The sequence below is a fragment of the Cnephaeus nilssonii genome, assembly GCF_951640355.1.
Source record: "Cnephaeus nilssonii genome assembly, chromosome: 10".
NCBI lineage: Eukaryota > Metazoa > Chordata > Mammalia > Chiroptera > Vespertilionidae > Cnephaeus > Cnephaeus nilssonii.
Genome location: NC_137081.1, coordinates 77,144,355 through 77,168,003, shown reverse-complemented (window position 1 = coordinate 77,168,003; position 23,649 = coordinate 77,144,355). Strand labels below are relative to the sequence as shown.

Genomic DNA, 23,649 nt, shown 5'->3' with positions numbered 1-23,649 from the left:
CCTGTCTCTTGCTGAAATTCATACCGTTCCCTACTCAACATCAAGCTTTCAGAATCTTGAAACAGGGCAGGTTCCTGTTTATAATTTAATTTGGATAGAATGAGTTTCCTGAAAGCCCTGATCCAATCCTTTTTCAATTAGCCAACATTCAGCTCTTAGTCTGTTAACTCTACCTGGGTTTTCCATTTCAGTGAAACTTGCTTGCAATTCTGGCCTGCTCTTAATCTCATTTAGATGGACACAGCTGGCTAAGCAGGAATGCTTAGAGCCCCTTCACTCCTTCCAGATAACATCCAGCAGCCAAGTTATCATGATGCGATATGTCAAATGCTAGCAGAAGAAACACGTTGGGTGAACAGTCTATGTTCAATGAATGTATCTCATCTGGCTCCTACTTTACTGTTCACTGTTAGGTCCAAGGCCCACACCTGACCAGTGGCAGTGTTGAGATGGAAGCAGTATCAGTAAGATAATATCACTGTCATTTGTTAAATGATTTCCATATTCTGAAACTGTGGGTAAGGGCTTCAATTACAATAGTTTCAACAGTTTTGACAACCATGATGACTATTAACAGCTCAAATTTGTTGAGCATTAAGTGTGCATCATGTACTAAGCATTTTATATGTTTTTATCTTATTTAGTCCTTAGCACAAACCTGGAAGTAGGTGCTATTGCTTTATGCATTTGAAATGTGAGGAAACTGAGATTCCAACTACAGATGGGTTGTTTGAGGTCCCATGGAGAATGTGTGGAAGAGCCAGGACTGGAGCCCTGTGTCTGGTCTTGGAGCCTGTGCTTTCTACGGCTGTACTGCCTTGCAGATAAACCCAAAGTCTTCTGAACCCTTAATCACCTTCTGTCCCTTCTGCACGCTGCCTTCTGGTGCCTCCCTCCTGCTTACATTAGAGCACACTGGGCACCAACCTGTGAGGTGGATGCCTTCATGCAGTTAGCACTCGTTCCTCTAGTGCCTTCTGTGGACTGGATCTTGGTAAGGGGTAGGCAGAGATGGCCAGCATGTGTTCATGGAGATGCCAGTCATTTGCTAATTATAATTAATGCATTACATAATAATTACACTAATTGCAATGTGATTAGTACTAATTGAGGTGTGGATGCTAGAATGTAAGCACAGGAAGTGAAGAAACTATGAATATTGTTCTTCAGCAAATAGAAAAGTGTCTACCACACAGTGGGTGCTCCTATTTACTGAGCAAATGAGTGAAAGGATGAATAAGTGGGTGGATGGGTAAACAAATGGAACACTGTTGGAGCCCCAGGGATGGTGCTTTCAAGGGAAGTCAGGGAAGGCATATTGGGGGTCTATCAGGCAAAAACTTTGTTTCGTGGTCAAGAGGAACGAAGGTCTTTAAGCACTGGTGACAGGGACAGATGTATTTTATTTAAGAAGGTAATTGTGGAAATAGCATACAGCAGTGGTTCCCAAACATTCCTGGACATTGGAACCTCCTGGGAACCTTTTTAGACTCCCAAAGCCCAGACCATATCTCAGATTAATTAAGTCGCAGCCTTTGGGGATAGGATGTAGGCATAAGTGTCTCTTGACAGCTTCAGGTTATTCCAATGTGCAGACAAGTTTGGGTACCACTGAATACACTGGATCAGGTGTCGGGAAGCAGCAGCTCAGCAGGCCAAGTCCAGTCCTGCCTGCTTTGGGTGAAGTTTCAAAGGAGCTACACCTACAGTTTCTGTAGGGTCCGATCACTTCCATTCTACAGTGATAGAGTGGAGTGGTTACTACGGAGAAAATGTGCCCTTCAAAGATGAAAGTATTTACTAGCTGGCCCCTCACAAAAGAAATACTCGAATTCTTGGGAAGAAATTGTGCATCAGGCACCGAGCTGGAGAACAGGGTGCTTGGAGACAGTGGCAGTTTAGAGCTAGAGGGCAGAGTCCTGTTTAGGCTACTGTCCTTGGAAGTAGGACGTCCAGCCATAATTTGATGAAGGATCACTGTGGGGTGTAGCAGGGGTCAAAGGTTTCAATATTAACCCATTTCTAAGTGAAAGGTGACAAGCGCGTTGGCTCACCAAGTACAAGTGTGAGTTTGGATGGATGGGTGGGTGGGCAAAGGGTAATGCAGAATTGTAAACCGTAGTGCCAATCTAGTCAGAAGGGACATTTTCACATAAGAGAAAAAAATTGGAAGCAGTACAAGACAGTATAGAAAAACGTTTTTCTCAGAAATAAGTCAGTAAGGGCTAGAATAGTAAGAAACTAACAGTCACTGAGTATGTAGCATACATTGGGCACTCACTTTCCATTCAGTACCTCATTTAACCACCAAAAAACCCCTGAGAGGTTGCTATACAATCTGGTTTCATGGTGGTTTTGTTTGCTTGTTTGAGAATAAGGAAAGATTCTGAGGTTAAGTAACTGGTCTAAGATCTCTCAGCTGCTGGATGGGGGAGACAAACTCAGACCTGTATTTTCCTGGGCTTCGAAGGTTGTGTCTGTGCACCATTTGCTTTTGCAAGAGTCAAGGTCGGGGCTCTGGATGGGTCCTGGGGGTGGGCAGAATTCAGATGAACAGTGGATGGGGATGGGCCATGCCATTCTCCGGGCAACGATTCTTGGATGTTCATTTGCCTCTTAAAGTTAAGTATCATACCTTGAAGTAAATTGTTTTTCTTTTTTTCTCTCTTCTGCCCTTTCTCTAGAATAATGAAGAAGGTTGTAGGAAACCGATCTGGCTGCCCCACCGTAGGAGACAGAATCGTTGAGCTCATTTATATTGATATTGTGGGACTTGCTCAATTCAAGAAAACTCTCGGACCATCCTGGGTTCATTACCAGTAAGTGCCGCATGCTGTTCTTAGGTTTGCAGAGCTTTTTATTTATTTTTAAACAAGAGTTGAATGGTTGTAGGTAGAAAGAAGCGCATTAAAATATCTTTTGAACCGTGTAGAGAATGTTTCCCATTCCTAATTGAAATTCATATTCTCCACAGTGACTTCTTACTTTCAAGGGCTATTCATTATTTTCATTGATTTATGTTAAGAATAGAAAACAAGTATCCAACCTCCTTTTTACCATCCCTAATACTTAGCATTCTTCTCTCAGTATGCCCACAACAATCTTATCTGTTTAATCACATAGCGATTTCGATAAAATTAGGACAGTGTCATTACTTGTGTTTCTTAGGTTTGAGATAATGATTCATTCTCTCTGCTTTTCCCCAATCAGTATTCTTGTCATTCTTGGAAGAGAAAGCTGGGGAATACCTCGCCTGAATGCCAGGGTCTTGCACTTTATAAGATCCGCCTAGTGCTTGGGATGCCCCAAGTGTGTGTGTGTGCTGCTGTGTGGCAGTCTTTATCATTTAGTGCAGTTGTCGCCAACCTTTCGGACCTCGCGGACCACTGGTTGGCAACCATTGGCTGGGGCCACGAGTTAATATTTGAAACGCTTTTACATGATACACAACATAACCTAGATGACATTGGATTAGACAATGAAGTTTATTAATTTTTCAGTTTTCTTTCAATCTTTCTGAAAAAGGCTTTGTTTGGTGCTACTAATTTCTCCAACACTACTTTTTTTTAAAAAAAAATGTTTTTATTGATTGTTAGGAAGGGAGAGGGAGAGGGAGAAAGAGATAGAAACATCAATGAGAGAGAAACATCCATATGCTGCCTCCTGCATGCCCCTACTGGGGATCCAGCCTGCAACCCTGGCATGTGCCCTGACCGGGAATTGAGCTGGTGACCTGTTGGTGCATGGGGACTACGCTCAACCACTGAGCCACACCAGCAGGGCTCCAACACTACTCTTAACACTTGCATGCATTTTTAACAAAGAGTGATACCTGTGCCCTTGCCAGTGTGACTCAGTTGGTTGGAGCATTGTCCTGTACACTGAAAGGTTGCGGGTTTGATTCCTGGTCAGGGCACATCCCCAGGTTGTGGGTTTGATTTTTGATTGGGGTGCCTGCATGAGGCCACTGATTGATGTTTCTTTCTTGCATCAATGTTTCTCTCTTTGACTTTGAGTTTAATACTTATTAAAGAACAGTAACATGCTTTTTTGTTGTCTTCCATTTATTGCAGTTGACACTGGCTTTTACTTATGGTCTAAAAAAGTTTCCAATAAATTTTAAAAGGTGAATACATTTAAATAAACATTATATTCATTCTATAATGTCAGTGTTGTGTCAATTTGGGTAAAAATCATGAAGTTAGTACAAACTTTATCAGTGACAGCAAGTGTTGATTTGTTTAAACCAGCTTCTTAAGAGAACACTCTGAAAGTCTTTCAATTAGAACGACTTGGAACCCCTGCCCCCAACCATGTGTTCCTTTTCTGTTGATATTCGGTAAAGAGATGTTTTCATGTGTTCTTTTAACTTAACCAATAAATCAATCACTTCTTTAATTCAGCTTGGTTTATAGTTAATATTATTAACTTTCATCTCCAAGGTTATGTCAGACTGGAAGTCCTTTAGAATTGAAAGAAATGAAAATTTAAAATATTAAGATTCTTCTCAGGAACACAGAGGGGAGGACACTGCTGCCATGGAATTTCCTTATAGTAGCAGTGATTTTCTCACTGGGCAGAGATATGCTCATGGGCAAAGGAGAGGGACTGATTGAGAGAGACCCTGTACTCTCATTGCCTTTGGATGTAGACTCATAAAATAGCAAAATAAAAATTTGGTTTGGGCCTGGGTAGCTCTCTACCTTTGTATCAGGTTTTTCCTGTTTTGGGGTTTGCCATTTTCTTGAAATCTTCATGAATCCCAGGCTATCACATTTGTCCTCTGTTACATGAAAATAACCATCTCTTTTCTTGGTTAATGAGCCGTGTAAGTAAACACACTATTTTTTTGTTCTTTTTAGCTACAACATTAAAAATAAAAGAAAGAAGGCAGTGCTGTTGTGCTCTGGCATTTTGCAAATGGCAGGCACCTGATAAATGTGCCACTGGAGTGGACATCCCAGGCATCCCTGGCCTCACATAGCCTCACCATTAAGAAGGGCTGTTTGGATGGGAAAATATTCTCAGTGGTAGTATCCAGTTCAATTAAAAAGGACGATTCCATTATTAAAAAGGTCACCGTTGATTGGTATTTGGTTCTTGTTGGGTGACAAGGCGCATGGCAGGGGGTTTATGGCAGAGGGTAATGTCTGTCCATCCTTTAGTAAATCACCCATGTTAGTGCTGTTGGCGGGATGTCACTTAGTCATCAGCCGTGCTATCTGGTGTGATGGCACTCAGGTTTCATCAGAAGGCCGAGCAGGCCCTCTAAAGAGTTTCTCGCCCATTTCTTCCCCTTTTGAAGATCAGAAATTGTCAGGGCCATCTGTATTCATCTTGGTTGATGGTAGATGATACTGAATTCTATTCAGTGTACAGTTTTCTTCTGATTTTTCATTTAGGGGCAAACCCTTGAGTTGTATTAATCTTGGGAAATATTGATCTTTGAAAATTCTGTTAAATTTATGTAAGAACCCAGGAAACTCAGTTAAATATTTTCTATATGCAACTAGTACACTGCTGGGTACTGCAAAACTCATACAGATCAAATCTAAAACAGTCTTCCTTCACAGCCCTGAGAACACACCAGACAGCGAGATTCAAATAGTCTAATTTATATCACGTTTTTCATCGAACTCCACATTAGAAAGTAGGTCCTGGCAAGAAGATTATGAGCACCCATCCCATAATAGCGTGGCTGAGAGCAGAGAGAGTATTCCAAGAGCATTTGGCATGGCTGCAGGGATCCCTGCTCGAGGAGGCCAGCTGCTCTGCAGCGAGGCTAATATCTTTTGAAGCCATTAGTCTGTTTCTGATGCTGCATACACACAAGAGGCATTAGAGGAAGGGTGTCAATATTAACTCAAACAGAATTCCAACACAGATGCAGAACGTGATTGACAAGGAAAGCTGTAATGTTAGCCTCCTCTGTCACAGACAGAGATCAGTCTCCTGCCTCTGGTTATAAAACAAACCCAAAAAAGCTAAAAACAGTAGACATTTCCTAAATCAAAGCTTCAAGTGTGAAGATGAAGAATTACAAGTACCCGAGACATGGGATCATCCATCCTGTAGCCTTCCATGGGGAAGAAGCCCAGTATCAGAAGTGAACATCTCGGCACTTAACTTCCTTTTTTTTTTTTTTTTAAATGTAGAATGCTTCATGAATTTGTGTGTCATCCTTGCGCAGGGGCTATGCTAATCTCCTGTGTATTGCTCCAATTTCTGTATATGTGCTGCCAAGTGATCACTAGGCACTTTCTGACATCCAGGCTTCCAGGAATCAGGCGACTGCTAGGTATCTTTGCTCATTAGAGTTTATTTTAATCATCCAAGTGGAAAATAACACCAGTAAAACTCCAAGTTAAAAATAGAATGACAAGCCAAAGCCAGAGAGGAATATAGACCGTTTGAGTCAATTGCAAATAAGCGGAAGCAGCCAAAGCTTCAAGGCATAGGATCCTTTGGACAGTGTGTCTATTTGTCCCTGGGGTGCAGGCACAGCACTGTGGTCCTTGCATCCCAACTCTGTGCCTGGGCAGCGAACCTTCCAACCGCCCCGTCCCGCCTAGTGGTGTGTGTCCCTCCCTCTCTCGCAGTGACCTCCCCAGAGCTGCCACATCATCCCTCTGTTTCCAACACTGCCCTCTTCCTCAGAAGAAAACATACTGGCTCCAATAAGTGCCTTTTGCATTTTTATTTTAAAAGGAAGAGTGTAAGTTAAGACTTGGGAATGTTTTATCAAGAAGAGAGCTGTTCAAAGAGCAAGAAAAACAGGCATGGATCAGTTCCTTGCATCCCTACCTTTTTCCTGGAGTGTGGACACCCATTTCTGTCTGCCTCTTGGCTGCCAGGCTGATAACACGTTCTTGTTCCTATTGTGGCAGCGGTCACTGTGATGATGGCCTGTTCCTTGAATCACACTGGAATCCAGGCAAGGAGGTGCTTTCTGTGATCAGCCTGTATTTCCCACCTGGTCACAGCCCGCCCTCTTCCACCTGTCTTTTCTTTTCCTCCTTGTCTAGACTGGTAATGCTGATCTCTGATGAGAACATCATCTCACCAAAATGGCAATTTACTGTTGCTCTTCCTGGAACAACCAATCTGATATTTGCACTTTTTTCCCCCCCCTGAATCATACATTGATGTAAAAATGAAAAGTTGGGCCTTGGCTGGGTGGCTGTTTGTTGAAGTATCATCCCATGCACCAAAAGGTCACGGGTTCAATTCCTGGTCAGGGTACATACCTAGGTTGCGGGTTGGATCCTTGGTCGGGGCATATACAGGAGGCAACCAATCGATATTTCTCTCACACATGGATCTCTCTGTCTCTCTCTCTCTCTCTCTCTTTCTCTCTCTCTCCCCCTCTTCCTCTCTTTCTCTCCCCCCCCCCCCTCCCCTTTAATCTCTCCCTCTCTTCTTCTCTCTAAAATCAATAAACATATCCTCAGGTGAGGATTTTTTTTAAAAAACTTGGAAGAATGAACTTCCTGAAAGTGGGAAAGAGAAGAAAGAAACTGAATCAAATACTTAAAAATCATTGCCATCCTCTAATTCTAAAATATGGGGTTTAATCTTTATTTACTTTCATGCTTGTTGATCCAATAAGAGCTATTTAGAAGCAGTATTGATACATAACAGAAAATATTGTTATTTTTATTGGCCACTTATGAGCTAAGTTTACATCAATGTTTTGAGAATTAGTAATGAAGTAAATGTAATCAAAATCAATACATTCTGTTTCAGTATTGATTCCTTTCTTCTGATTGGTCATTCTGTGTGCACCCTAAAGCAGAGGTCAGCAGGCTTTTCTTGTAAGGAGCCTGATAGTAAATATTTTAGGCTTTTCTGGACGAACGGTCTCTATCTCTCCTCACTCCACTATTATTGTGTAAAAGCAGCCACAAATAATAAACAAACAACTGGGTGTAGCTATATTAAAAGAAAACTTTATTTTTGAATGCTAAAAATTGAATTTCATACCATTTTCACATGTCACAAAATATTCTTTTTGTTGTTTAACTAAAGATGTAAAGATCATTTGTAGCTTGAAGGCTATGCTGAAACAGGCTATAGATGGGATTTGGCCAACCCTGTTGTAAGGCTTTGGTGGAACAGCCAAATGAAACATATTCAGTTTAACTTCTTCAGGCTCTGAGTGGAAGCAGTCGTATTCTCTTACTGTCAGACACTTGAAAATCACCATTGCCTTTTGAGCAAAATTTTAAGCTTTACCTAAAATCACATACTCTAATTAATTGGTGAAAATGTTGAAAGAGATAAGGCGTGCCATGTGCTTTGAGCAGAATAAGACCTCCATCTTCATCTGTTCCAGCTGCTGTAAGATAATACCACAGGCTGAGGGCTCTTGCACAGCAAGCATTCTTCATTGCTCACATTCTGGAAACTGGGAGCCCAAGACAAGGGTTCAAGCATGGCCAAGTGAGAGCTGTCTTCCAGGTCTCAGACTTCTTGAATTCTCATAGGATGGAAGGGGCTAGGGAGCAAGCAATGCAGAGTTTCCTTTATAAGGCCACTAATCCTATTGATGAGGGCTCCACCCTTGTGACCTAACCATCTCCCAACAGCTCCATCTACTAATATCATCACCTTTGGGGGTTAGGATTTCAACACATAAATTTTGGGGAACACAAACTATACATAGTGACCTCTAAAAATGGCAGTTCTTTATTTCTTCAACAAGTGTCTTTAGGCACCACTGTCTGCTCGGCCTGCTGGGGCATAGCAGTGAGCGTGCACTCTACAGTTCAGCTTTAGGGAACATTTACTCATTTACTTATCTTTTCTTTTCTTTTTTTATCCTCACCTGAGGAGGATATGTGTATTGATTTGAGAGAAATAAAAACATCAATGTGAGAGAGAAACATGAATCAGTTGCTTCCTGTATGAACCCTGACCAGGGATGGAACCTACACTGTTTTGGTGTATGGGATGATGCTCCCACCAACTGAGTCACCAGCCAGGGTGCTTTGGAGAACTTTATTTCATTGGTATTTGAGTCATGCTCTGAAGCACATTGTGTCTCCTGCATGATGGTCCGAGTTACATATGGAGATGCCTGGTTACACTGCTATTCTAAAACCTCTCAATGCCTGTCCATTGGCATTTCCCGTTTAAAGTATCTGCCCTGCTTGGTTTGGCTCAGTGGATAGAGCATCGGCCTGTGGACTGAAGGGTCCCAGGTTCGATTCTGGTCAAGGGCACATGCCCGGGTTGCAGGCTCGATCCCCAATGGGGGGCGTGCAGGAGGCAGCCGATCAATGATTCTCTCTCATCATTGATGTGTCTCTCTCTCTCTCTCTCTCTCTCTCTCTCTCTCTCTCTCTCTCTCTCTCTCTCTCTCCCTTCCTCTCTGAAACCAATAAAAATATATATATATATTTTTAAAAAGTATATGTCCCTTTTTGGCAGTGCCTGAAAGAGGAGCTTTTATTTCCAGAACTTTGGGTCAAGGTTGCAGTTTTACCCACAGCACTTTTTCTTGCAGGTGCATGCTGCGCGTCCTGGACTCTTTCGGCACCGAGCCAGAGTTTAACCATGCCAGCTATGCCCAGTCCAAAGGCCACAAGACCCCCTGGGGAAAGTGGAATCTGAACCCGCAGCAGTTTTACACCATGTTCCGTAAGTATTCCTGTCTCGCATCTGCTTTTTAGAATGCTGCCACAGACAAAGGGGAAAGAAAGTAGATGGCATGTATTAGAGACTATGAATCCCAGGGCCCTGAGCTGTAGAAATATGTGCCTTGGGAATAATGGAATTTTTTCTCAATTACTATCAAAAGGCCATGATGTGAGCATTTAGAAGTGTTCTGGAAAAAATGTTTCCTCAGGACGTATCACGAGAAACTGTAGGGAAAGGGCTTTGGGTCCACTTTGGGTTGGCAGACACTACACCTGTTCCCTGCCCCATAGGTGCTGTGTAGGGTCACTTGATTAGAGACAAGGAATGGGGTCTTCTGTGGCCACACATTTTCCAAATAAGTAAACCTTAATTATGTAAGCATCAAATTTTGCAAAGAAAACTGTTAGCCTTTTTAAAATGGAACTTTTATTTTATTTTTGACTCGTTAGAGACAGAGAGAGGAAGGGAGAGAGAGAGAAACATTGATTGTTGTTCACTTATTGATGCATTCAATGGTTGACTCTTGTATGTGCTCCTACCAGGGATCATACTTGAAACCTTGGTGTATTGGGATCACCCTCTAACCAACTGAGCCACCCGGTCATAGCCTAAATGGAACTTTTAAAACTGTTTCATACTTTACCAACTTCTTAAACACGGACCCAGAAGGAAATCTCACTTCTTTTGTTCACGTGGTGTTACTGTCGCCAAGAGCAGTGGTTATTTTAGGAGGAGATGTGCTGGACACACTGAGAGATGACGCACTAACTGGCCCTCGCTGTGGGCCAGTTTCTGTATTGTTTTTCCTCCCACTTCCTTACTACTACGATCAGTTTACCTCATTTCATTTAAAATTAGCTGAATACTGTGAAACCAGATTTGATAGTGTTCATGCAGAGAGCAGGTTTGTTTTCTGAGTCAGTAGATTGCAGTGATGAGATTCAGTTCCGCAAACAAAAGGTCACGTGAGTAAGACAGTTCATTTGTTTGCTCAGAGTGGATAATTCCCATTTTCCAACATGATCAGATCATTTTAATCCAGAGATTTCCACCTAGAATACGTATCTGAGATGTGAATCTGTTTCCTCTTCCCTTGCCTCACCCCCTTTTCTGCAGCCAGCTGAAGATGACTCTTTTCTCAGGTTGTCTAAATGTAGCAGCAGACACATGGGGCTAATCCCTGGGTATAATGTATGAGAAGGGAGAATTGAGAAGAGTTCCTTTTAAAATCAGCTCAGAGAGACCTCTGAGAGCATGTTCTGTGCATGGTAAACGTGACTGTTCCTGGAGCAATGCATCCTGTCCCTGGGACACAGTTTAGGGGACAAAATAATATAGGGCTTGTTGGGTGACAGATGGTTGGTGAGCATGGTACAAAGCACGTGTAACTTTGAGGGACTGGGATGAGGTCATACAAAATAACCTAAGAAGTAACCTGTGTGTTATGCAAAATGGAAAAAAATGTTAGCTATGTCTAAAGTGGCCAGAATTGATATGTGTGCCCTCCACCAGATGGAGTTTTTCTAATCCCAGGGAATGGGAATAAGTTTTTTCAGAAAGTATTATAAAGTTCTCTTATAGAATCTTGGAATTCAGAGTCGTGAAAAACACATTTTGTTGTACATTAAGTGGAGGATTTCCACAGTGTTGGTTGAATTGAAAGAAATTCACTGCTTACATTGTAACTAGAGATGAAGACAGATTAGTTCCTGTTCCCCTGGGAAGTATGTGTGTCCTAATTGACTCTCATTCAGCAGGAATCAAGGGAAAAACTGGTCCATTAGACAGTCCTTAAAAAAAAAAACAACAAGGAATGTTTATGTCAAAAACAATAACACCATAAGCAAATTTAGCAGAGGGTTAGTATCCCTAATATATAAAGAACTTATAAAAATAATGAGTAAAAACTTCTACAATCCAGTATAAAAATGTGCAAAAGCTGTTACCGTTTCAGAGGAAAATGAAATTACCTTAAATATATGAAAACATGTTAACTTCACTCACAATAGAGAAATGTGTTTTCACACTGCACCAAGATACCACGTCCCACATATCAGATTGGCCAATGTTCAAAAGTTTTCTAGCCCAGCCATTCTAGTGGTGAGGCCCAGGGACAGCAGCCTGCTCCCACCCTCATGCTGGGGGGTAGGTGTCACCACCTCGCAGAACTGCCAGTGCATCTTTCCTTGCACTGAAGAGATCCTATCTAGGAACCTATTCCAAAGGTAGGTTAAGGGAAATAGAAAGAGGCCTGTGCAAAGGCTGTTTATTGGGGCTATTTTCAATACAGACTAGAAATAACCTCAGTGTTCCCAATAGGGGACTGAGTGAATAACAGGGTCTGTGCATAGAGTCTAGGATCTATCATAATAATAAAAGGCCAAGAGGCGTCACGACCAAACTACCAATCGCCATGAGGTGGCATTGACCATTTCTCGGTCCCATCCCCCCCACCACCCCCGCCGCCCGTGAGCAGGGGCGGGATGGGACTGGTGAGCAGGCTGAACTGCTGACCTCTTGGTTCCTCCCCCCCAGCCCACAGGCTTCGATGGATCAGCAATGGTGAACGGGGGAATTGGTGTCGGTGGTGGGAGGACCAGGCTGGCTGTCAGGCCGTTGAGATCACCAGCTCATCCCTGGCTGCTCAGGGGCTCAGGCCTGTGGGAAAGCGGGCACCAGCAATTTCACCTCCATATGTGTGTGTGTCGGACCGGCTGCTAATGGAACGCGCTGTCCACTCAGGGCCACTCACGCCAGGACGGGTAGGCCATGGGGGTGCCCCGCAGCCTCCATCAGTGCCTCAAGCCCCAGCGGCAGTGGCAGCAGCGGCAGCACCCGCGTGAGTGGCCCCGAGCAGGCAGCGTGTTCCATCAGCAGCTGGCCCAGCACACACGCATGGAGGTGAAGTCTCCAGTACCTGCTTTCCCGCAGGCCTGAGTCCCGGAGCAGCTGGGGATGAGCTAGTGATAACAACGGCCTGACAGCCCAGCGGCGGAGGCAGCGTTCAGCCTGGGACTGGCGAACGGGCAGAAGATGGCCCTGATCGCAGGAGGCTAGGCCTAGGGACCCTATCTGCACGATTTAATCGTGCAGTGGGTCTCTAGTCTATAATAATTCTATAATAATAAAAGCATAATATGCTAATTAGACCAGACATCCTTCCGGACGTTCTTCCTTCCAGACAAAGCTGCGGCGGGCAGGGGCCGCGGCAGAGGTGGCAGAGGCGGCAGAGGCCCCTGGCCATGGTAGCAGCAGTGGCGGGCGGGGGCCACAGCAGAGCCCCTGTCGCGGTTGCTGCAGCGGGCAGGGGCCGGGGCCAAGGGCCTTGCATGAATTTCGTTCATCGGGCCTCTAGTTAAGTGATAAAAACCAAAGTGCAGGGCTGTATGTAGAGCTACTCCCTTGTATATAAGAAGGATATAGAGGAAAGATGTGTAAATACATTAGTGTATATAAATTTGCTTGTATTTTCAAAAGAAATAAAGGAAGAATAAATAAGCTAATACAAATGACTATCACTGGAGAGGGGTGTGTAGGGTCAGGGGTGGAAAGTAGATGTCGCTTAATGTACATTATTTACACTTTAGAACCATTACTGTTTTATATAACCTAAAAAGAAAAATCAAAGAGGAAAGTATTCACTAATAAATGAAACAAGTTGAAAAAAATAAACAAACCTAGTGATATATCAGGTGCTGTCAATCTCTCATGCAGAGAAAATACTCATTTCAAGTGACTTTAAAACCGTCTTTGGACTGTACATTTATAATGGGAAACATTTATATTGTTATTTGAAAATAATCTGGGTATACTGTAGGAGCCAAAATTTTCAGAATATAAGAAAGGGGAAGTATTTAAAGAATTTAACTAAAGAGTCTATAATATTCAACTTGAATAAGAAATATCAATGTGAACTTTTTCTCTTTAAAAAGACCATGTTTCCCAGCTCTGTTCTTTGAAAGGATCAAAAGTAAAGATGACTCACTAACACTCGGACTGGGATTCCCTAAACACTTTCCCACTAAAAGGAACCCCTGCTTAGATAAGTAGTTGGTTCCCGGACTAGGGCAGGAAAAGTGCAGGATGGGACATCCTGGGAGCTGAGGCCAACCATGGGTGGGGTCAGAGGACACAGGAGCCGGAGATAGGGTAGTCAGAGCATCAAAATGAATAATCACTGCAGTGGATTGAAATCAGACCAATGACAAATAATCCAGGAGTCCCATGATACTTCAAATGAGAAAAACCCTCAAAATCAATCGTCACCTTTGCAAGTTGCTAGGATGCATCTTCATTACCCTGAACATACAGGGAAAGAATTCCACTTTGATCCTGATTTTCTAAGACAAATTGTATTTAAAGACAATCAGATAGTTGATGAGAGAAAGTTGTTAATCATGGAGAAATCGCAGCTAATAAATGCAAAAGTACCCAGGAATTGGAAACTCAGCATTGTGTAGCTGCTAATGAGATAATGGAGCCAGGCAGGATCCTCACTGGTTGCTAAATCCATCAAATTACAGTTGGTGGGAAAATTCCCCACGGATGAGACTGTCTTCAATGGAGGAACTAGGGAAATGAAGCAGCTTGAGATGTTTTATCATGTAGTGATGTGTCAGTTGAAGAATTTGCAGCAGCAAACAGTGAGCCTGCACCCTGCTTCCCAGAACTGCCCTCAGAGAACTTGGGTGCATCTTTGGGAGAGGGGTCCTTCCCTCCCCCATGACAAAGGGGTAGGGTCCAGTCCAGTCTAGCCCTGTCTTTTCCACAAAATCTTTGATTACCTCGCCCTCTGGAGAAAATGTGGCTATGCTAGTGGTCTGAAGTGCAGCTTTACTGGTGCTTAGCATATGGGCTGATAGTAATCCTATCTAATAATCCTATCTAATAAAAGGGTAATATGCAAATTAACCATCACTCCATCACAAATATGGCGGCGCCCAGTCCTCTCAGCCCCACCTGAGTCCTCCAGTCCCGGGGGGGCGGCCGCTGAGAGTGGGCAGCGTGAGCAGCCTGGCGAAATGCTTGCTTCATGAGCGGCCTGGCGGAATGCTTGCTTCATCGCCTCTGGCCAGGCTGGGGCACAGAATGCTTGCATCGTTGCTCCGGCGATGAGGCAAGTGTTCCGCGCCCAGCTGCAGATGGGCCTCTGGGCTGCGGAGAGTCTCTGGGCGGTGGGCGCGGAGCAGCCAGGCCCCGCAGAGAGCTACTGGCGCACGGATTCGTGTGCAGGACTACTAGTCTTATATAATAAAGAGGTAATATGCAAATTGACCCTCACACTGTAACACCACCACAAGATGGCGGCACGCACAGCGGGGTGGGGCAGCGGGGATGGGGCCAGCGGCTGCTCCGCGCAGCCTCCACCAGGATTCCTGCGACCCCACGGGGGTACGGGGGTCCAGGCATCCACTCCGTGTGGCTTCTGCCAGGTTTTCCGCAGCCCCGCATGCACGCCGTGGGGGCAGGGCCTGGCGGCTGCTCCACGTGGCCTGGTGGCAGGGCATCAGGGGGGCACTCCAGGACTCGGGGCGGTCCCATGCGGGGGAGGATGGGGGATAGCCTGGGTCTCGCATGATTTCGCGTGACGGGTCACTAGTCATTACATAATTGATGTACAAATATGCTTATTTATTGCGGGTACACTTAGACCAGTGATGGCGAACCTATGACGCTGACACGCGTAGCCATTTCTGATGACACACGGTCGCTGAGGCGGCCGCATGCCAAGGATGAAACATTTGCTGCTCCTGAGGATGAAACATTTGCGAAATAATGTTTTTTCCTCAAAGTGACACACTACCTGAGTTATGCTCAGTTTTTTTGGCGAAGTTTAACACACCAAGCTCAAAAGGTTGCCCATCACTGACTTAGACTGTTTTCCATTGTAAAGAGTTAGAAGACACAGAAATAGAGTGTTGTGCTTATAGGATCAAGTGTTCAGGTGCAGCTGCCTGTCCTGTCTGTGAGACATAGTATGTTCTGGCACAGGTGGTGTGCAGAGAGGGAATGAGGAGGCCTGGTCAGAGGCCAGCAGGAGGGTGGAGAGAAAATCACACAGGGGTGAAGCATTTGCAGGAACAGTGAAATGACCCGGCTGCATTTACTCTCAAATATTCAGAGCTGTTCCTATTTCTACTCTTAACTCATTTCCTCACTAAGTTGGTGGAGTTTCTACAGGTTGAAAGCCCAGTTTTTCTTCACTGTTTTGCCCTAAACCTCAGACCTTCCCTGGTACCGTCCTCTCCATGTATCCTATTGGAGGTGGGCCAGCACAGACTGTTTCTGATCTCTCCCCAGGCAGCTCCGCAGGGCCCAGCCACTGGTCAGACAACACAGATCGGTTGAGTGTCTTTTCCCAAGAAGCTGAGAGGTCAAGTGGCTCCTCCCTTAGAGCAAGCCCTTGCTTCTGCTTGTCCACACTCTAGCAGTCCTCTGAGCGAGGCACGAGGACCTCCTTCCTGCCACCAATCTACTACTCCTCGAAGACCATGGTGCCTTCTCTTTCCCCACTGAGTCAGGGCCAAAGTTCATAGCAAAGTGTTCAAGACCCGTGTCTCTCGGGTCCCCTGCCCCATTTCCCCCACATACTCCTCCCCGGATCCTGGCCCAGCCTCCCAGAGGCCTGCTGGCCTGGAAGGTGCTGCCCAGATTCCTCACCACTACTGCCTCCTTCAAATCATCCTGAGAGCAGAATTATTTTAAGGGTCTATTTAAATGTCTTTCTCCATCTTCCAATGAAATTTAAAAAGACACACGACCCTATTACAGAAACAGGGAAAGCCCCTCCCCACCAAAAACGTGTCCCGTATACCAATGCAAGCATTATCTTTTATGTTGGTTTAACACACACACTAAAATTTTATATCACCTTGTCTTTCACTTATATAATTTTTTAAAACCATCGTTTCCAGGTCTGTTTTATAGTTCAAGTGGCTAGCTCCTAATTTGTATTTATTTGGAGATGCTCTTGAGAATTAATTGTTGCTCTTTCTGAGCTTTCCAGGGATTTGGCTTGACCCTACATGTAGGCATCATTTAGCTAGTGGCCTTTAGTCTGCTGTGTGTGCTGCTTTCTCTTAACTCCCAAAGGTAATCTCTCTTATGTTTTCTCAGTCCCAAGCAAGATATGTTACTAGTATACTTCAGAAAGAAAGCAATCTGCCCATGGAGAAGGCATTTGTCTGTACAGTTTAGAGGAGAGAAATAAAACCCCACGATGATTACTTTTAGCTTGAGTTGTCCAGTATTTGGGTAATTCTCATGATCTACCTGCAGACACCCTCTCTCACAGCCACATTTGGCTTGTGTAAAGCATTATCAGTGGTGAAACAGTTACCTAATGGAGTTTTTCCTTATTTCCCTGGAGACTGGCTGGAAGTAGCAATAGCAGAGATGATTAAATTCCTTATTCCTAGTTTCAGGCAAGTTTCATTTCAGGCTTATATTTACATCCTACAGTGGAAAACTTTGAATAATGTTTAGTAGTCTGTCTGCTTAACAGCCTCACTATTCATATCACTATCACAGAACATTTTCTTATTTTCTAGCAGGGTCTGCCTCTGTTGGGTTTTTCCTTTAGTTAATGGACTAATTTTTTGAGTACCTGCAACATTTCAGCTGTCACTCACAATATGAAGACACTAAAGAATTTGCCTTTTGGATGCTCACAATCTATAGTTACAGTCGAGGCTGGGGAATATTCAGCTTTTCTCAGTTTGTGTGGTAATTCGAGGCAGGAAAGATGGAGATATAATGAAGTTGAGTGACGAGATTGGAGACCTGGGAGGTGTTAAGTTAGTCTTTCCACTTCATCTCCAGTCCATCTTTTTTTAACAACCTTTTTTCCCTATATCTCCAAGGTTGTTCCTTAACAAGGGCTTAAGAAGTGACTAAGCCTAATTCATTTGCTGTTCATTGTAGGAGTGAATTGAAGACTTGGATTGGAATATTTTGGGGTTGTTGCTTTTATCACTTGTTCAGTGTAGGTATTGACCATGCACAGTGTGCTGGGCTATGTGGGATGCTGAGGTGTCTGCTCACCAGGTTTGTTCCTTGTGGGGCAAGAGGCATATGATCAAAATTAAGGTTTTATCATACCTCCCCTTTAGACATCACAGCTTTGTTGAATGGGGCAGAGAGGACCTCAACATCGAGGCAAAGCACATCCTGTTTATTCTGTCACTCACTTCGGAGGCGGGGGGCGGGTTTGAAAGTGTTGCTTCACAGTAAGGTAACCAACTCATCCCAGTTTTCAAGACGAATGGCTGCATCGTGGGAACACCCTCTGTCCCACACAAACCAGATGGTTGGTCATTCCATTTCATAGTAAGGGAGATGTGTAGGGTAGAGCAGAAGGTTATGCAAAGGAGGAGGGAAGAAACTAAGACAACTGACAAAAACCCATTCCCTGGGCAAAATTCGTGGAAAGGAAAGCAGTGCAGGGGAGCGAATGCCTCACTCTTGACCTCCATGGTGACTGCAAAATAAAGCCTTCCAGTTCTCCACGTTATGCCCCTTTAGCTCACCGAATGTACTCCGGGTGCTCTCTCTCCTTTGAGATTCTAGGTGAAGTGTTGAGAATGGGTTCATGGCATTTTTGTTAAAAAGCTGAGGATGAAGAACTAATTGTGCCAGTTCATCAAATTGGGATTAGGATTTGGTGAGAGAGAGGGGCCAAGTCATTCATTACTGGCCACCAGCTTTGTGCCTATGCTTGACATACATAATCTCATTTAGTCCCTGTTATTCAAGTTAAGCCCCGGAAGTTTAAAGTAATCTGCCCAGAATTGTAAGTCTAGAGCTGGGATTTGAACACAGCACTTCCCAGCCCAGGTCATTCTTCCCCGATGCTCATGGTAGAAAGATCGAGACGTACTCGTCTGGCCTCATCTTCTCTTTGCTCCAGTGAACACACCATGGAGTCTTTAAAGAGGACACCAGGTCCTAGATCCAAACTTCTTGTCAGGAGTCAGGCGCCATCCAGCTCCTGCCCACCTCAGGTGTTGTCTTGCCTCCTCTTGGCCCTTGGGTGCCAAGTTCTCTCTGCAGCCAGACTGTTTGATATGCTGCTCCCTTGTCTGGAAGCCTCTCTCCTTCACTCCTCCTCGCCTGCTCATCCTTTGGGAGGCACGCGTCCCCAGGAAAGCTTTCCCTCTTGAGCCGGCTGTCCTCTCTGAGGCTCTCATAGCACCGTGTTCCAGCCCAGAGCCCACTCTGTGAGCCTGCAAGCATGATTCAGTGCCTGCAGTGGTAACCTCATTGGTAATCAGTATCTGTTGAATTAATGAGTAAAGAACAATTACACCCACTACAAAATGGAGTGAATTAAAATGTAAGTCAGATCATGACACCCCTGTGCTCACAGTGCCATGATAACTGCCATAGGGAAAGACAAGTCATGCCAGTGGCCTCAAGGCCTGGTGTGGCCTGGCCCGCGACCTGCCTGGCCTCATCTCTTACTATGTGTCTTTTTTCTCACTGCTTTCTAGTCTCCTTGCTGTTTCTTGGATGGCCCAGGCACACTCCTACTGTAGGACCTTTGCATTGATTGTTCCATCTTCCAGAACATTCTTAGTTGTTACTTAGACTTCCCTATCTCCTTCTGCAGGTCTTTATTTCAAATGTCACTTCAGTGAAATTAATTCTGACTCACTCCCCCATTGTAAATGCTTTATTTTCCTTCATAACTATATCACCAGCCAGCATTTATGCATCACTTAGTTTTTTTATGATTTTCCCCCTGTAATCTGAGGAATGTGTTAGTAAGGGTTTTGTCTGTTTTCTTCATTCTAAAATTCCAACATGTTGAAGAATGCATGGCACATGGTAGGCATTCAGAAAACATTTATTGATTGAATTAAATTAAATTGAATACTAAGGCCTATTCTGTTTTTAGTCCATGCAAGAAGGTAGGGAAGGGTAAGAAGTGTTGCACAGATTTCAGATTCCAGAACCTTCCTGAGGCAACTAGGCTCGTGTTGCTCTCTCTGTCTCCCCACAGAATTCATGCATGTGGTTAGGTTTAAAGAGTTGTTCAGATCATACTGATTGTCATTGACATTCTAACTCTTATTTCTCCAAGGACTTGAACTTCCAGCCATGTGTATATGCAGGATCAGATCGAAGTAGTGGCTTGTCAACAAAGCAACAGTTTTATTTATTTTTTGCCTGACAAAGCAAGAGTTTTATTTATTTTTAAAATATAGATTATTGATTTCAGAGAGGAAGGGAGAGGGAGAGAGAGAAAAAGAAACATCAATGATGAGAGAGAATCATTGATTGGCCGCCTCCTGCATGCCCCACATCAGGGATCGAGCCCTCAACCCAGGCATGTGCCCTAACCAGGAATTGAATCTCTACCTCATGGTTCATAGGTCAGCATTCAACCACTGAGCCATGCCGGCTGGGCAAAAAGCAAGTGTTTTAGAAACAAGCCTTCCCTTTCATGTCAGGGGCAGATCTGTTAGCTTCAGCTAAGGGTCAGTTGCTTCCATGTACAGTTTTCTTTTTAGGCCCTGACAAGCAAAGGGGCTGTTTGTGATTTAAACTACCCCTTTGGCCTTTAAGTTGGGCTGCGAGGGCTCTCACTGCTGTGCAGACCAGTGAATAATAGAATCAACTTGCAACTTCTTCTACAGCCAAAGCTCTTCATGTGTGATGTTCTCTCTGCAGTCCATTCCTCATAAATTGTTTTTTGACACTTGAAAATTTTACTTTAGTGTGCTTCTGTCAACGGTTCAGCCACTTGTCTTTTTAACTCAGCTGTTTATAATAGTTTCCCCAGCCCATGACCCAGGCTTCTGTCTCTCGAAGAGCCTAGTACCACTACCATTTCAAAAAAATCAGTTTTGGTAAAATTCAAAGCAAACATCAATCACTTTCTGTGAACAGTTTTTAAGACCAGATTACTTCTTATGTGATGTATCTTTATTTTTCAATAAAGTTTTTTATATCATGCCAGTTTCTTTATCATAGAAATTAGAATCAACAATGTGAATATGATGGCAGGCAACAGTCTTCTTCTGTTTTAACAAAATTTTTTAAATATATGAAAAAGGTGAGAGAAATGTACAGTAGAAACCCACCACCTGCACTCTACAATTAACAGTTTGCTTTATTCTATGACATATCAATCCATGAATATCCATCAGTTCTCTCCATCCATCAATTCACCTTTACTATGCATAAAATAACACTTAATCCTTATCTGTTTTAGCATGATACCATTAGCTAGAGTTCAGTACTGATCACCAAACCAATTGTGTTTATTTCTTTTTTATCTATAACATTACTTATTTACTACCTGTCTCTCCACCTGAATATAAGCTCACTGAAGGGAGCTTCATTCATGCTTGTCAGTTCACTGATTTATCATCAGCTTCTAAGTTGTTGCCTGGTTCATAGTACATGCTCAATAAATGTGCTGATGTTGAATGAGTGAAGGTATTTAAAAACCTATGATGTGCCCAGCCTGTGTGGTTCAGTGGTTAAGCATTGACCTACAAACCAAGAGGTCATGGTTCTATTCCCAGTCAGGGCACATGCCCGGGTTGCAGACTCCATCCTTAGTGGGGGGCGTGGAGGAGGCTGCCAATCAGTGATTCTCTGTCATCATTGATGTTTCTCTCTCTCTCTCTCTCTCTCTCTCTCTCTCTCTCTCTCTCTCTGTCTCTCCTTTCCTCTCTGAAATCAATAAAAATATATTTTTTAAAAAAACGAACCTGTGATGTTAGGATTTTAAAAGTTTGTATCACTGATTTGTTTCCCTTCTTCCCAATATCAACTTTTTGTTAATTTATCAGTTCAATAAATATTTATTGATCACCTATAATATACCAGACCTGAGCTAGGTTCTGGGATAGAGTGATGAGCTGCCTTGAAAAACAGGCTTCGATTTGGCGGCTTTTGTATAAAGAGCATGATGGTAGAAGTAGTTTAGGCATAGCCGTTGCTGCCTCGTAATGTAGATCTACCTACCAATCAATCTCAGTCAGCTAATTAAGCATTCCTCGTTGACTTTATCAGGCATTCAAAACATATTTTCTGTATTTATACTGTGCTTTGGACTCTGGGAATTCATAGACACTTAAACATGCCTCAGTCCTCAGAGAGCCTGCAGTCTGTCAGGGCAGATGGTGGTGTGTGGTGGGGCTCTAACTCTTCATGATCTGAGAGGAAGGGGGAATCCCTCAACTGGAAGGTGATGGGTGCCAGGACTTAAAGGGAGGAGGAAGTGATAGATGTGCCAGACATGTGTCAGCATGAGATAAGATGGGAAAGCATGGCATTGGGAACCCCCAGAAGGTCTCGTTGAACAGCGGTATTGGTGGAAGGGTGACCTGAAATGAAGCTGAATGATAGGTGTGTGTCCTGCTTCATCCTGAAGGAGGCAGAGTCTCTCAGCAGGAACCTGCTATCTTCATGTGTTCCTTTCAAAGACCACCTGTTCAAGCACCACAGAGGATGGATTAGAGTGAGGGAGCAGAGAGAAAGGGGCAAGGCTGGAGATTCGGAGACTGCTTATACATCCACTACAGAATTTACAGGGGTTCAGTGATCTGTGTGATATGCATTGGATATACCAGTGAACTGACAAGCATGAATGAAGCTCCCTTCATTGAGCTTATATTCAGCTGGGGAGACATGTAGGTCGTCAAGAATTGGGATCATCTTAAATGTCTCTGGTAGGGTGTATCAAGCATGATTTATGTCATCTAGACTTGATCATAAGGATTTGCTGGCTCTTCCCACTGGGAATTGTTGAAAGCGGCTTTAGACGGCTTAATTTGGGGCTTGGAAGATGTCTTTATTCTCTCCATGTCTTGGCTTTGCATTTCTCTGGATTGGCATCATTCTCAGGCAGCTGTCCTCACATGGGCACACAGATGATATCTATAGCTCTCGACTTCTACCCTGCCATCTCTATAAATGGAGCAAAAGGATGGTGACTTCAAATGTAGCTCTGACTGGTCCTAGAGCAACTGTGATCGGTGGGACTTGCATCATAAACCCATCTTTCAACTAAGCTCAGGTCAGGTGGAGCCCTCTGGATTATGTGCCCTATTCTCAGAGGCAGGGAGAGTGGGGACAACGGAGGGGTCAGGATTCTGTCTGAATGAAAAAGATTCGAATGGCCTGGGAGGAAGGTCAGTTAGTTCTACAGCTGGCAGCCCAAATGTGGCATCGTGGCTGATGAGATAAGTCACCCACTGAAGTGTTGCTTTAGCAGGCAGCGATGTGCTGTGGCTATTAACCCAGAAAGGCACCTGTGGCACATTGTGTAAGTGAAAAAACTTCCCAAAAGAGTAGATATAAGAGGATCCAATTTTGATTTGGGGATAAAAAAAGATCCCTTAGTCTAGGGCTGTGGTCGGCAAACTGCAGCTCGTGAGCCACATGCAGTTCTTTGGCCCCTTGAGTGTGGCTCTTCCACAAAATACCACGGCCTGGGTGAGTCTATTTTGAAGAAGTGGCATTAGAAGAAGTTTAAGTTTAAAAGATTTGGCTCTCAAAAGAAATTGCAATCGTTGTACTGTTGATATTTGGCTTTGTTGACTAATGAGTTTGCCGACCACTGGTCTAGGGAAAAAGCCCATTAACAGTGGTTATGTCTAGGTGGTAAGATGATGGATGACATCTTTATTTTCCTTATTATCTTTTTCTGTTCTCTGAAAAAAAGTTTTACACTGAGGGTATATCTATTATAATCAAGAAAAAAACACCTTTCTATTTTGGGAAAAATAAAACTTATCTATTGCAGAAGTCTAGGTAAGAATTGATGAAGCCAGAGCTAAGAATGGTGGAAAGAGGAGGGGAGAGTTGAGAGAGTTTTGAGAAGCTAATCCCCAGGACTTGCTGATTGACTGGCTGAGGGAGGGGCCCAGGCTGGCTCTGGGGTCTCTGCTCTTGGTGACCTGGAGGCAGGGGGTACCAACACTGTAGGGCCAGCTGTAAATAAAGGCCAGCTGACACCTGTTAAAGCGAATATTTACACTTCTTAGAGAT

General features: G+C 43.9%; 1 protein-coding gene across 4 annotated transcripts in view; it reads left to right on the top strand.

Moving 5' to 3' along the window:
• MGAT5 (alpha-1,6-mannosylglycoprotein 6-beta-N-acetylglucosaminyltransferase) overlaps nucleotides 1-23,649 on the top strand; it is a 383,255-nt gene that overhangs the window by 256,264 nt on the left and 103,342 nt on the right. For all 4 annotated transcript variants that reach the window (XM_079783063.1, XM_079783061.1, XM_079783064.1 and 1 more), the window contains 2 exons: nucleotides 2,685-2,819; nucleotides 9,509-9,642. In XM_079783063.1, the coding sequence (XP_079639189.1) occupies nucleotides 2,685-2,819; nucleotides 9,509-9,642 (269 nt within the window). The remainder of the gene's footprint in view (nucleotides 1-2,684; nucleotides 2,820-9,508; nucleotides 9,643-23,649) is intronic.